The 14,851-nt window shown below is 37.8% G+C and overlaps 1 protein-coding gene across 5 annotated transcripts in view; it reads right to left on the minus strand.

Moving 5' to 3' along the window:
* Positions 1 to 14,851, minus strand: part of SLC16A7 (solute carrier family 16 member 7) — a 143,547-nt gene that overhangs the window by 53,631 nt on the left and 75,065 nt on the right. For all 5 annotated transcript variants that reach the window (XM_081128014.1, XM_081128015.1, XM_081128017.1 and 2 more), the window contains 2 exons: positions 6,836 to 6,967; positions 4,075 to 4,321 (listed from right to left, as the gene is read on the minus strand). In XM_081128014.1, coding sequence (XP_080984140.1) covers positions 4,075 to 4,291 — 217 coding nt within the window. In that variant the 5' untranslated portion in view covers positions 4,292 to 4,321; positions 6,836 to 6,967. The remainder of the gene's footprint in view (positions 1 to 4,074; positions 4,322 to 6,835; positions 6,968 to 14,851) is intronic.

Consider the following 14,851-nt stretch of genomic DNA (forward strand, 5'->3'; position numbering starts at 1 on the left):
TTCTAAGGGTGAAGTAAGGGAGTAACATAATTTGCATTCCTTCCCATCCTCCCTGCATACCTATTATTAGCTTCATTTTTAATTCAGACATCAGAAGGGAAGATAATACCTTGCTACCAAGGCCCAGATGCCAACTAATTACTACAAGAGACTCCAGCCTTGACATCAGAGGCCAGGCCTCTGACCACACTCCGTCTTACCCAGTGACCCCACTGTGGTGATTAATAGGTTGAGTGCTAAGCCCTAATGAGTGTGTCAGATCTTAGATGTTCTCTAAGCTAATGTAATTAGCATTATGTTGAACAGGGTATTTCAGTCACTTGGTAGAGAGATTCATACTTCATAGTAAACTATATGCCTTTTCACCTTAGTGGTCTTTGAATTTATATTATAATCATTAATCAAAAAAGCCCTCTATAAATAGAGATCTTTCAAACACTAAAGAAAAATTTAAATATTTTTATTTTTAGTTATTTATTTTTAATATGTTTTTATTGTTTTCAGAGAGAGGAAGGGACAAGGAGAGAAAGAAACGTCGAAGAGAGAGAAACATTGACCGGCTGCCTCCCTCCTGCCCCCTACTGGGGGTCTAACCCGAAACCCAGGCATGTATCCTGACCTGGAATGGAACTGGCTACCTCCTGGTACATGGGACTATGCTCAACCAACTGGTCCACACTGGCCGGGCAAATTTAAATATTTTTAAGTCAAATATTCATTTTCTTCTACAACAGTGATTCCCTAAGTTATACATAAAGTGAAGTGTTTTTCAGAGATGTTTGTTGAAATGCAAGTTTCTGGGCTCTAGCAACAGAAATTCTCATACAAGGGGGTTTGGGATAAGACCCAGGATTATACATTTTTAACAAGTGACCCATGATTGAGAAGCAGAAAATCTGTGGACCTCACTTGAAAAAACACTCCCACTTTAGTAACAGGACCAATATCTGTGTCTTATATTAATTGAATCTATTGGACTTTTTGTTCTAAATAGTTATGTTTTTGAAAAAAGTTATCTGCATCCACAGAGTAGGAATTGTTTTCATATTGAGATTACAGTTTTAAATGTGACAATTATTTCTTGTTAAAAGATTAAAAACTAATAACCAAGAGAAGACATGGATGTTATTTCCATAAACCACATAAGCTTATGTGGGCTCCATTCAACAGTGGACATGGCAGGTGGTAACATTTCTATCCAGTAGACAGTGGGCTGGAATTGCTTTTCCACTTTTAAGGGAAAAAACAAAGAACAGAAGAATTTCTACAATTCCTCACTTTTCTCCATGGCCAGAGATGACATACAAAATGTCTCAGCCCTAATAATTAAGGACTCTAAGCAATATTCCAATTACTTCCTCGGATCTCACCTAATATTACCATCAACTACTATGTACTAAGTATTTTCGTGTATCTGGCATTGTTTCCTTTAAACAACCAGGTACAAAATGCCTGTTGACCTTTAATGACATATTTATTCACCTATTATCCTAAACATTTTAGGTAGTTTTTCCCAATTGATAACTATTTAACCAAATTACTCTTTTCTTGATGAACTTCAAAAGAGTTCTCCTTTGTGCTTTTTAACATTTATACTGAATATATTAAAAACAAAGAAAAGCATGAATAAAATGAAAAGATTTATTTAATGATAAATATGTTATAGGCATTTACTTATAAATTGATACTGAGATTTAATGGTTTGAGAAATCTATGCCTCCTTTTAGATCCAGCCAGGGAGTAGAAGGCTGCCATACGACCTTGGAAAGTCTATAAACACATCCTGCTTTCATGGAATGGAGAGTGATTGCTGGGCTATCAAGCTCTGTCTGAGACTCAGTGGATGCTACCCTGTTTTGTTTCTTCCTCTAGAAAACCTGCATTTCCCAGCCACTCCAGCCCTGCATCTAGGTAGGGGAGTATAATCGGTGAATGTGTGCAGAAATGAAATTTTTTCCTTCCAGACTTGGCCATTAAAACATCCCATTGATCTTCCATGCTGTCTGCATTCATTCCCTGTCCAGATGGATGGAGCAGATTTGGGAACACGACAAAGCCTTAAGTGATGGCATAGCCACTGGATGAAACATTGCTTGAGCATGTATTGCTTGAGCAAAATAAACTCGTATTGCCTTAAGGCACTGGGACTTTGAGGTTGTTTGCTTAAAACTAATGAAGTCAATTAAGACTTGACTTAATTAAAAAGTTATACAAATTTTCTTCTTGCTTATGAGTTTGTCAACTATCTACTCAACAGAAAATTATGAATATATAGGACCTAAATTCTAAATTCAATAGACATGCTAATTCACTACAGGAATTTGTTTTACTTGTGTTTAAGAAGAGGGGAAAAATCTTCATATCTTAACATTAGCACAGTTTGGAGCTCAGGACAAGATGAGTTTGTGTGTTTTCTAGCAAATCATTATTAAAGAACACCTGGCCCACGGGATACAGGAAGAAAACCCGAAGGGCAGTATCTACTATTTCTACAGGCATCAGCAACAACAGTCACAAGCCTTAAAACAACTGTCCAAAGGAGAATCTCAGAAAGCGTTCTAGAAGCAGAACTTTTCACTGACATACCCAAGTAGCATTTTAAAGATACCTTTTGTTATTGGAACAAAAATGCATCAATTTAACCTAACCAAAAGAGTAAGGGAGATGTATGCTGAATTAATGTAAAATTGCTGACATACAGAAAATGGAAAATACATACACACACACACAAGATTATTGGTGGACCAAATTTTTACCTTGGTGTACAACAGACAATATCCTAAGGAATAATTATTATGTCACTAAACAAATGACCTTGGTGGGCGAAACACCTGAGTTAGGTCTATAGGAAGCCTAGCCTAGACCTGGCTCTGTCATTTTCTGCAGGTTAAGAGGAAGCATGAGAAAGACAAAAAAACCATAGTGATGAAATGTTTGGCGTCTCCATATCTATCTGCCACTAATGAGCTGTTTGATTTGGTTGGAAAAACTATTTTTTCTCTCTATGTCCTCAACTACAGACTGAAGGGAAGACAATACCTATTTTATAGATTATTACGAGGATTAGGTCATATGACACGCAGCAAGCATTTAGAGAGGCCTTAGCTGAAAGTTAATATCAATAAGTATTGGCTATTTTAACTAATGACATAGCTCCATCATTGTGAGCCATATTATCCTCACCTGGAAAGTAACCAATTGCACTAGATGATTTGTATGAGTCCTTTAAGCACTGTATTCTGAGCTTATACCTGTCTCTTAAAGTCACACATGCAGTTGAAAGATAAAAACTTGAATCTAAATATTTTAAGTAATGACTTAAAAAATCTATAAGGCAGGTGGTTGAAATTGATTTAAAGAAGATAGGTGACATGAAAATGCACTAATTCAGACACACACACACACACACGTATATACACACATGTAATTTTTAACATTCAGAAGTGATATCATCCTTCAATTTATTCATTATCCCTCATGAATCATACTCTCATTTGAACATGAAATGTAACAAGATAACTGTCAGGCAACCATTTACATTTTAAGATGTCATATTAAATGAGTGCTACAGAGATAAAGAATTATTTTAATCACACAAACCTAGATGCAGCCCAAAGGTACATGAGAACACTCCACTTTCACAGCTTCGGGTGAAGTACTTCCTAGGCTCACCCACTGTCAACACCTTGAGTTTCTTTCCCATTCAGAAGAAAGTGTTTGAACTAACTGCAGCAATAATAAGAAATGATACTAACATTGTAGTCTACACTGTATCCCAAGGTAAATGGAAAGAAGTCTCCCTTAGAAGCTCCATAATTTAGTAAATCTTAGTTTGTGCAAAGACAGCCTCATTCAAACAAATACTCTAGCAAGACTCAGAAGGATGTGAATAGTTTAAGATATTGGATCACTGAAATTATTAAAAATTCAGTTCTAACTATTCTTTTAGTTGATTTTAAGTGACAATAATATGAAATTGGGGCTTTAATATATCAAGATGCTATATGCACAACATTGTGGCATGGAGGGACTGTTTTCCTAATCCAGAATTCTATTTATTGCAAAGAATCTTACCTCCTGCATACATTACAGCCAGCATAATGGATGATATCCATGCTATTTCACTGTAGCTAGTGTTGAATATCTGCTGAATCTCTTTGAAGAATACTGTGATGGCTTTGGGGAAGGCGTACGAGAATCCAATGGAGATAAAAGACGCTGCAACGACTACCCAGCCCCATCCTCCATCAGGGGGTGGGTGGAGTGGGGGGCCACCTGCGGGTGGTGGCATTTCGGCTCTTCTACTGGAAATTCAGGTAACCTATATCAAAATAATGAAAGAAAAGTTTAAACCATATTTTCATTTTTATATATCACTCTTGATAGTCACTAAAATAATATTTTCCAGTTATAACTACAACTATATAATTTTTCATAAATATTTTTTAACACTCTTGTACTCAGAAAGTTGTCAGAAAATTAACTAAAAAAATGGAGTGAGGTATGTAACTTTGGCTGTTATGTGCTAAAGCTTGAAAGCATTTAATTTGTTCATGGAAGCAAAAGTTCCTCCAAGAAAAGTTAAGATTTCATATTTGTACTGAAGTACCAGAAGCAAGATTAAAAGCTATCTCAATCTGATTTCTAAGTGTGAAGAAAATGGAGCTATCATCACTTAAAACTGAATATTTATTTTAAACCCAAAATGTTTGAGTTTTTAATACAAAGGTTAAAACGGACCACTTATTAAAAAAAAAAAAAATTGAGTACTTAAAAATATTTCAGCACAGATCTGTTTTCTAAACCTATAAGATTAAAAATTGTATGGTTCTAAAGAACTAAGATACTTTTAATGCACTTCCAATACTGGTGCTACCTCCCATCATTTTTTTAAAAATATGTCTTCATTGATTTCGGAGAGAGGAAGGGAGAGAGAAAGAGAGAGAGAGACACATCAATGATGAGAGAGTCATTGATCGGCTGCCTCCTGCACGCCCCCGACTGGGGGTTGAGCCCGAAACCCGGGCATGTGCCCTGACCGGGAATCGAACAGCGACGGCCTGGATCCTAGGTCGACGCTCAATCGCTGAGCCACGCCAGCTGGGCTCCCTCATCATTTTTTGAATAATATATTTTATGTATTTTTTTGTAGCAATAAAATTCTCTCAGTCAAATGGATGGTATGTTATTGTTTACTAAAAAAAGGTACTATATTTTTGGGCAGGCCTAGGAACACAACAGCTTGCTTTAAGGTATAGAACAGTCACTCTCCTGTGGAAGCAATGATCACACATAATTTCATACAATTGACATTGAATTAAAAACATCTTTGCTCCCTAATATCAATGTTTCTTTGTATTCTGCAACTTTACTGAATTCGTTGATTAGTTCTAATAGTGTTTGGTAAAGTCTTTCGGGTTTCTATAGTATAGGTTACATCATCTGCAAACAGAGACAATTTTATTTCTTCCACTGCAGTTTGGATGCTTTTGATGTTTTTTTTTTTGTATAATTGCTCTGACCAGGACTTCCAGGACTTAATCACCATTTATGTGTCCTGATCCATTAATTGATTCATTCTGATGACATGAAAAGATTTGTATGTCTTCAATATATTTACAGTCTGCTTTTATGATAAATTTTGCTTTCTTGGAAATAACACAAATTATGTATTTAATTTGAATTTAAGCTTCTCCTTGGCCATCAGTTAACCCAACATAATGGGTTTACAGCACATGACCACTGGAAATAATATCTTTTTAAAAGCATACTACTTAAGAAAAAAGGAGACATTGTACATATTGGTTAAACAAGCTGAAAACAGCAATCAGTCTTTGAAAGTTGTCTAAAGAATCCGAATTTCTATATTATTGAAGTTTGTTAGTACATTTTAAAGTAGTCAATTTTATTATTGCTTAAACATATCTTTTTTAAAACCTAGGAGAATACTGAGGAAATATCCAAAGGGCATGTATGTGGGCACCTACTTTTTGTTTTATTACCAGAGTGTAAAAACAATTATGAGATTCAAAGTCCTTATTCTGCAATTTTCCTGCTAGTATAATGGAGAACAGAAACCTTTCATTATTAATTCATGAGTTTAAACTGCTGTAGCTTTTATTACATCTGCTATAGTAAACACTTAAAAAGACAACCGGATGATTTATTTTTCAGTCATTTCAAAAGTCATAACAACATTTCTAACTAATTTTAATTCTATATTTTAAAATAATTACATCAATGTAAATACTGAAATGTACTAATATTCAATTATGTTATAAATATTAATATTAAAATTTACTAATCAACTAGGTTGATGTTGAGATTTACACTTTACAGACAGAAATCTATGCTCATAAAACAAGTGAAGGGCCTTTAAAAAAAAAGCATTATATGATTGAGCTATTTTTTTTCTCTTTTCATAATTCACCAGTTTATCTTAGTACATGATCTTTTATTCTCTGTTTCCAGCATATTTCCTTAATTTTAATTGTAACTGCATACTCCAAATTGCAAGTCACTGCTCATATACCTCTTAACACTTCCTTATCTCTTACCTGTTTTGTTTCTTCCATACAAATTGAAATCTAATGATTTTTTAACGAAATCATTGGAAAGTGAACCCAAGACCAGTTAACCCTTGAAAAATTCTACTTTTAAGATTGTCATCTGTTCACTATTAACAACTATTGAGTCGATTCATAGTCCAGGCCCAAATCATACACACTCATTGGCCTCATTTATTTTCCTGTCCACAATTCTGTAATATTTTATACAACTTATGGCTTTTATTTGTGGGCATAAGCAAGAAAAAGAGTTAAAAGTATAACTTCACCTGTTGACAAATTCCCACTTGAGCAGACTCCTTTGGTTTATATGTGGACTTGGTAAGCCCAGTCACTATTCCTTGAAGTGTGATATTTGAAGGCAATACGGAGGAAGAGAGGTAGAGAGGACTCTGGATTATCTAAAGAAACAGAAAGCAAGGGTTACACATATAACTAAGTCCCACAAGCCTCACTGGAGTCACTCACCATAAATCGCCCCCATACATTGTAACCAAGGTTTAACAATGAGCAAAACTGAATATATGGGATTTGGCAAAAGCAGGTTTACAGCTGTGAGTATGTATTATTATTTATTAATTATTGTATTATTTTCCATATAAACAATTGTAAACCTATGTTTGCCCCACCCTGCATATATACATATTTAAATATATGTACACATATATCTATGTTTATATTTCTTTGTCAACCCATTGACAGGGCCACTAAGGTGTAAGGAAAAGGGTTATATATGTGCATGAGAAAAAGTAAAAAAATATAACATGAAGACTTCGGTTTTTAAACAATCAACAATGGATTACATACGCACCAATATGAGAAGGACATTTATTGGTATTCACTGGGTACAATTCAGTTAAATAAAATATCCATTAACAATGAACATAGTAGAAAGTTTAAAAGAAAATTATTAGAAGTACCATCAATAATATACATGTCTTACAATAAGACAGACTGGGTCCTGAGAAAACAGTACTTTAGAAATCTTCTGATATGGAATTCACATTTCCTAATCAAGTCCGGGTGATAGATGAACCTGCGAAATCTCCCTAATACATCAAACACCTTTATTGAGCCTTAAATCTGGAGATGACTATGTAGCAGCTAGTACTTTATTTGGTTTGGGCCAAGCATTCCTTTGCTTAGAGCAAAGCTAAGAAAAAGTGAGCTCTTCCAACTACACCGCCGGCTGCCCGCCTTGCGCCCGGCCACGGGTCCTAGGCGGTGCGCGCGGCCAGGCCGCCGCCAGGCGGGCGCTTTGTGCTCAAGGAGCCAGGCCAAGGAGCACGGAGGGGCCGCGGCCAAGATCGGCAACAATCAGAAAGGCATGGGCAAAATCTGAGAAATAGGGCCCAAATTCAAGTTTTAACTCGTGCTGAGAGCGAGGCGTTCACCTAAATGGGTCTCCTGGGTCTTGGGAGGCTTTGTGACTTTTTAAAGCCAGATAATTCGGGAATAGCAGCTCCATCCTACCACAAGTAACCAGCCCATCCACATGTAGAAACCCCTTTTTTTTATATTTTGAGGAAATACATTTTCTCTCCATTCCCTGTGGCAGAGAGAGCTGCCTTGAGTTCAGGGCCCTCTTGAAAACTGGACTCTGTCCGTCCAGCCTGCGCTTGGTTATCATTACGGATTACGGAGGCCCACGGAAGAAACACAGGGACAGAGATCTTTACCAGCCCACGTTCCAAGTGTCACCATAACCACAAGATGTTCACAGCACCTTAACCTAACTGGTCTCTTTCCTTCCAGAAAGACTAACCGATATCTGGATTTGCTCTGTTTTGTTTTGTTTTCCAACAAATTGGCCAATAATCCAAGAACCCAGAGCTTGGTAGATATGGCAATAATAGACTATTTCTCTACATTGATTAATAAAGTATATTTTTATACACATTTGTGCAGATATAGTTATGCAATGCACATATTGGCCTTTAGTCTTAAAAATAAAAGGTACTATTTTACCACTGGTGTGTCCGACTAAAATAACAGTAGAAGACCAATAATCCTCAAAGCAAGTGGAAGCTGTCCTTTAATGTAGGAAAGCAACTATTTTGGAAAGCCTCCCGCCATCCACGCAGGCATAAGCTGATTCTCCCCTAAGAAAGCAGTGCTAATTACTGTAACTGGAAGCTGGGCAGTGGTATCAGCAAATTTGTTTTATTTGCAATTCACATATAACCCATGTTTTGTGGTGGGTTTTACTTATAGTAGGTGCATTGAAAAATGCTTTAGAGAGTTTAATTTTTTTCTAAAGATTCAACTAATTATCATAATGCCCTGAACTAAGAGGAAGTGGTATTTTTAAAATAATATTTATAGATGAGAGCATAAATAATCAGAGGTGCAAAGTGATTTTTCCAAAGTGTAATGTCCCCTGAGTGATCAAATTGGTACCATGACCGGTATCTTTTCGTCCTTCCCATTGTGACTGATTCCACTTTAACACTGCAACTTGGAGGCTGTTCTTTCTGCTTACAAATGTACTTTCAGTTTTACCTCCACGATGAATTTCCGAGTTCAGTTCTCGCACATAACCTCACCTGTCTTGTCCACTGGAATTCAAATACTCGTCCTTTGGAATTCTAAATCCCAACTATCCTTCAGAGTCTTTGGAAATTCATCATTGTTCCAGCTTACTCCTATCTGTCTTTTTATAATGTTTTTGAGCATACAGACCACAATATAATGTCGTTGTTAACAAAAGGGTGACTAGATGGCTATTGAAAATATTTGGCTATTTTAAGTTGTGGGGATGAACACACTTTCGCCTACCTTCAAGGCTTTTCTGGCTGGTCTGGTAATCAAATAGACATGAGACAGATTAGCAAGAGCAAATAACCAAATTCAATACATACATATGTATGGGAACCCACATACATGAGAGAATCAGAGACCCCCACATGCACAAGGTGTTCAGAGGTAGAACGGAGGATTGAGGTATACAAGACATTCTGAGTTAGGGATGAGGTAATGCACCTGGGGGCTTCAAAGGGTCATCAAAGGATAAGAGCAGACCTTTACTAAACAGAAGTTTGCCCTGCTCTATAGATGAGTCAAAAGAAGTTATCTCTGATAGTCTCTTATTCTGAGAACCTGATTCAGGTTCTTCTAGGTAATTAATGGAGGGGCAGAAGTTTCTCTTGAGCCTGTGACTAAGGTTGCCTTTAGCTCAAAGTAGTCTGCCTATGACAGAGGCACATATTAGGGCAGCTCATTCTGTACCCTCGCAAAGTGTTTTTCAAAAACTTAGCTGGTGGGATATGCTGACACCCAAGAACTTTGCCTTGTCTTCTAGAAATCAACGTGGGTTGATTACTTTATGGAGAAGAACACATAGTATAAAGAAGTAGTGAAACTAGCCCTGGACAGTGTGGCTCAGTTGGTTGGAGCGGTGCTCCGTACACTGAAAGGTTGTGGCTTCTGTTCCCGGTCAGGGCACATACCCAGGTTGCAGGTTCAATCTCTGGTTGAGGTGCATACGGAAGACAACCAGTCAATATTTCTCACTCCCATTGATATTTCTCTTTCTCCTTCTCCCTTATTCTCTCTCTGAAATCAATAAGAACATATCCTTGGGTGAAAAAAAAAAATAAAATAATGAAACTATCAACTATGGTCATAGTTAGACTCTAGTATTATATTCAAGGGCCTTTCTCTTTCAGTTGTACAGAATAGTAGAATGTTTTTTACATGTTTTATGAATAACTATTTCTTCAACTTCCCAAATCTAAATCAGGATGCATCAATTTAATGAACCCTTGTCAATAGTCTATGTCATCCAGAAGTTTATATTTCAAAATAGAGTCCAGAAATAATGTACTCAGCAAACTAGTCCCAAATTAAATCAATAGTTGTTAAGAGACTATTGGCTTCACTATAAATTCTTCTAGATAGCTTACAGATAAGGCACAAGTTGTTCTTGACATCCTACCTATAAAGTGGCCTTTGTTTTCACCTAAAGGAATTAATATGTTCTTTAAAGAATAACAAACTAGTCTTTTTGTTCTCTATTTCCTCTTATATAAAAGGATATAGTAATGCCAAATTAATGTACAGTGTTTAAGTTTAGGTGACAGCTCACCCAATTTTTTAACAGGAATTAAACTGAACCAAATATTTTCTTTTCCAACACTTAACTGAATTAAAATTGGAATCTAATTCAGGAGGGTTTTTGTTGTTGTTTTTGTTTTAAGTGGACCATCTTTTAAAACCTATTGACTGATTTACTTTGACAACTAGACAAGAGAGGTATCAACAGTGCATAGCCCTCAAAATGTCAGTAACACAAAACCTGTTTTTAGATGTAAGTTATTGCTGTAGATAAAACGACTCTGGAAATGCTAATTGTAATAAGGGTCAAAGTAACTAAATATGTTTTTATTTTTATAATGGACAAGTTAGGAAAAATAATATGAACCAGCACATAATTAAATTGGATATTGGTACCCCATAAAACAATTGCCCTAATACTATACTTTTAGAATCATGTAAAAGCAATTGTAGTGGCCTGAATAGTGGCTGTCAAAAAGTATGTCTATGTCCTGTCCTGATCCCCAGAACCTGCAATATGCCTTATATGGTCCTATAGACTAAATATTTGTGTTCTCCCCAAATTCTTATATTGATACCTAATCCCCAATACGATGGTATTGGGAGGTGGGGTCTTTGGAAGGTGATTAGGTCATTAGGGTGAAGCCCTCATGAATGGAATTGGTGCCCTTATAAATGAGGCCCCAGAGAGCCCTTGAGACCCTTTTGCCCTGTGAAGACCCAGTGAACGAGGAAGGGGGCCCCAACCAAATGTTGAATTTGCTGGGACCTTGATCTTGTGCTTCCCAGCCTCCAGAACAGTGAGAAATAAATTTCTGTTGTTTATAAGCCATCTAGTCCATGGTATTCTATTATAGCAGCTCGAACAGACTAAGATAAAAATTGGTAGCAGAAGTGAGATGCTGTTGTGACAAATACCGAAAAATGTGAAGTGGCTTTGGAACTGGGTAACAGGTAGAAGTTGGGCAAGTTTTGAGGCACATGCTAGAAAAAAGTTATTGCCATCAATGGACTGTTAAGAGTGATTCTGGTGAGACCCCAGGAAGAAACGTGGAAAGCTGTAGAGAAAGCCTAGATCTTCTTAAGAGAATGCCTAAATCACCCTGAATAGAATATCGGTAGAAATATGGAGAGTAAAGGTCATTCTAAAGAATTCTCAGGTGGAAATGAGGGAAATGTTACTGGACAATGTCGGAAAGACAGTTCTTATTATAAAGTGGAACTGGCTGAATTATGATCATCTTCTAACTTTTACCATAGAACTTCTGATGAAATAGGATATTTAGCTGAAGACATTTCTAAGCAAAGTGTTGAAGGAGTGGCCTTGATTCCTCTTGATTCCTTATAGTAAAAAGCCAGGAGACAGAAATAAATGAAGACAGAACTGTCAATCTAAAAAGGAGAACTAGCCTGGCCAGTATGGCTCAGTTGGTTGGAGCACTGTCCATGCACAGAACGGTCAAGGTTCGATTCCCACTCAGGACGCATACAGGAGGCAACCAATCGATATTTCTCTCTCACATTGGGTTTTTTTTTCTTCTCTCCCTTCCTCTCTAAAAAATAAATAAATAAATAAAAAATATAGATAAACATAAAACTGAAAGGAAGTTGTGTAAGGCAACTTTTAAAAAAACGAAGCAGAACTTAAATATTTGGAAAATTCTCAGCCCATCTACGCTGAAAACAATGAGAAAGTGTGGTCAGAAACAAACATTAAAGGAATGGACAAAACACCATTCCATAAGATTAGTCGTAAGACAATGGGAAAACAACCCCCAAGACAATTCAGAAATCCTTAGAGCTGTTCCCATCACAGGCCCAGAGTACCAGGGCGCCAGGGGCAGAGGAGGGCCTGTCTGAGCATGCGGAACTCTGAAGTGTGCTGCCCCATTCAGAGGCTCTGCTCTCTGCGCCCCAGCACTGAGCTCCCTGCTGCCCCGGTGCAGTTCCAGTGGGCCCAGTGTGGGGTCATTGTGGTCACTCCTCTGGAGGACACAGGCTACAAACTTTGGTAGTTTCCAAACTCATCCACCATCTCTGCCAGCATGCAGAATGCAAGAGCCGTGGGGGCATGGCTGCCTCCACCCACATTCCAAAACATGCCTGGCAGAGGCACAGGCTCCAGGTCCCATCCAGGGACAGCCATAGACACAAGACTCCATCCTGCAGAGGCAGAGCACAGGCAGAGGACTGCTACAGGGACGGGACTCTGCAGACAGCCCCAGCTAGGGCCATGCCCAGTGGAGCCCTGGAGAACCACTGAACTCCAACCCATGGGAGCTGCAGAGGTGAGACCACAGCCCCAGTGAGTCCAGAAAGCGGAGCATCCAGTCAGAGAAGATCATACTTGACCTTATGACTTAATGTTATTTGCTCTCAAAGTTTGATGTTGGGTTTTGGACTTACGCGGGACCCGCTACTCTTTTCTTCTTTCCTGTTTCTCCCTTTGGAATGAAAGTGCATATCTTATGCCTGTCTCACCATTATATTTTGAAATATTACACAAGTTCACAGCTGGAGAGGAATTTGCCTCAGGATGAATCATACCTTAAGTCTCACCCATACTGGATTTCCATGATATTTACACGAGATTTTGGACTTGCAAAATTTTAAGCTGATGCTGGAACAAGACTGCGGGGCTATTGGGATGGAATGAATGTATTTTGCATGAGAGAAGGGCATGAATTTTAGAGGAGCAGGTATGGAATGTTATAGACTAAATGTTTGTGTGGCTCCCTTGCATAAAATAAGATATAAATTACATTTGCTGATTGCTAATCACTTATATAAATAACAATGTTATATCTTATGTTACAAGTAAGCATCACTGATGATTAAAACACTTGACACTTTCACATGCTTTTTTTTCATAATTCTATTAGTAGCTATCACCTCCATTTTGCAGACAATGAACATAAAATTCAACCATGTCAAGTATATTTTTTAAAGTCTACCTATAGCACTTGTTTCACTCTGGGGCTAGGCTCTTAAAGAGTTAAGAGCTATCCATCCCCTACTATCTTCATGCTACTTTTCAATCATGGACTGCTGGAGGTGTCCCTATCGCCACCCTTTCTCTACCCTACTGTATTTTTGCCTGTTCAAACACTTGCTTCGCATAGGTCAGGTGCCTAGGCTTTCAGTCCCCCACCCATCCCCACTGTGTGCTTCTCCACACACTTCAGGTGACACTCAGTTAGCTGGTAACTGTCAAAATAAAAAGGGGACGCTAAAGCTGACACCTGAGAAGATGAACCATTTAGTGAATTTAGAGAAACGGTATCAGTCAGGATTATGAAACTTTGACGGAAAGGGCTGCGGAACTCTTAGGAACTAACCAGGTTATGTTTGTCTTCTATACACTTAGGAGAGAATTAAATTGGTGTTTCTATGTTTTGTTCATAATCATTTGTCTCTCACCCATGCTTGTCATGTTTCCCTACCACTAACTTTGAGCTAAGCCATATGACAATAGAATGTAAGCCAACGACATACAGGCCATGCCCAAGAGTAAGCTTAAAATGTGTTTTTATGTTTTGACTCTATACCTGTAGTCCTTATATCCCAATATGAAAACATGTCCCTTTAATCTAGATCCTTGAAAAGAAGAATCTGTCTGAAGGTCACTAAACCCTCCAGAGCCAACCAGAGCTATAGCTGACCCACAGCCTCCAAGAAAGCATGAAAAGTAATAAGTATCTGTTGTTGTAAATCCTAAGATGCTGGGGTTGTTTGACGGAGCAACAACACCTCAGGGTGGATGTGTAAACAAAATCCTCAAATATATGGCATTGGCTTTAGGGATGGGCAGCTGATGGTGAGGACTCTGTTAGAAGAGGTTCGAAGAATGACAACTTGTGCTAGGAAGTAGCAAAAGATTTGGTAAATCCTTTTGCTGTGGTATCTTGAAAGACAGAAAATGCACACACTGCAGTTTGGGTTCTGGGACAACTGATTTGGAGAAAAACTGCTGGTAGCATAAGTTGGTTGGTATTAGCTATGTTAAATAGCTACTAGGAGAGGCACGGAGGTCATAACAGACTTGACCTGATTGTAAGTAGTGATGAAAAGAAAAAAAAGACAAGCCACGTATTACAGGAGTTGCAGGGTTGAAAGATACATTCCCCCCAATCTTTAGTCTGGTAAAAGATCCTCAAGTGTGGCCCTAGTACTTTCTCTTAAAACCTCTTCCGAGCTTAAGTCAGACACCAGTAAATTCTTTCAGTTTG

This window comes from Miniopterus schreibersii (assembly GCF_964146895.1).
Source record: "Miniopterus schreibersii genome assembly, chromosome: 2".
Classification (NCBI taxonomy): Eukaryota; Metazoa; Chordata; class Mammalia; order Chiroptera; family Miniopteridae; genus Miniopterus; species Miniopterus schreibersii.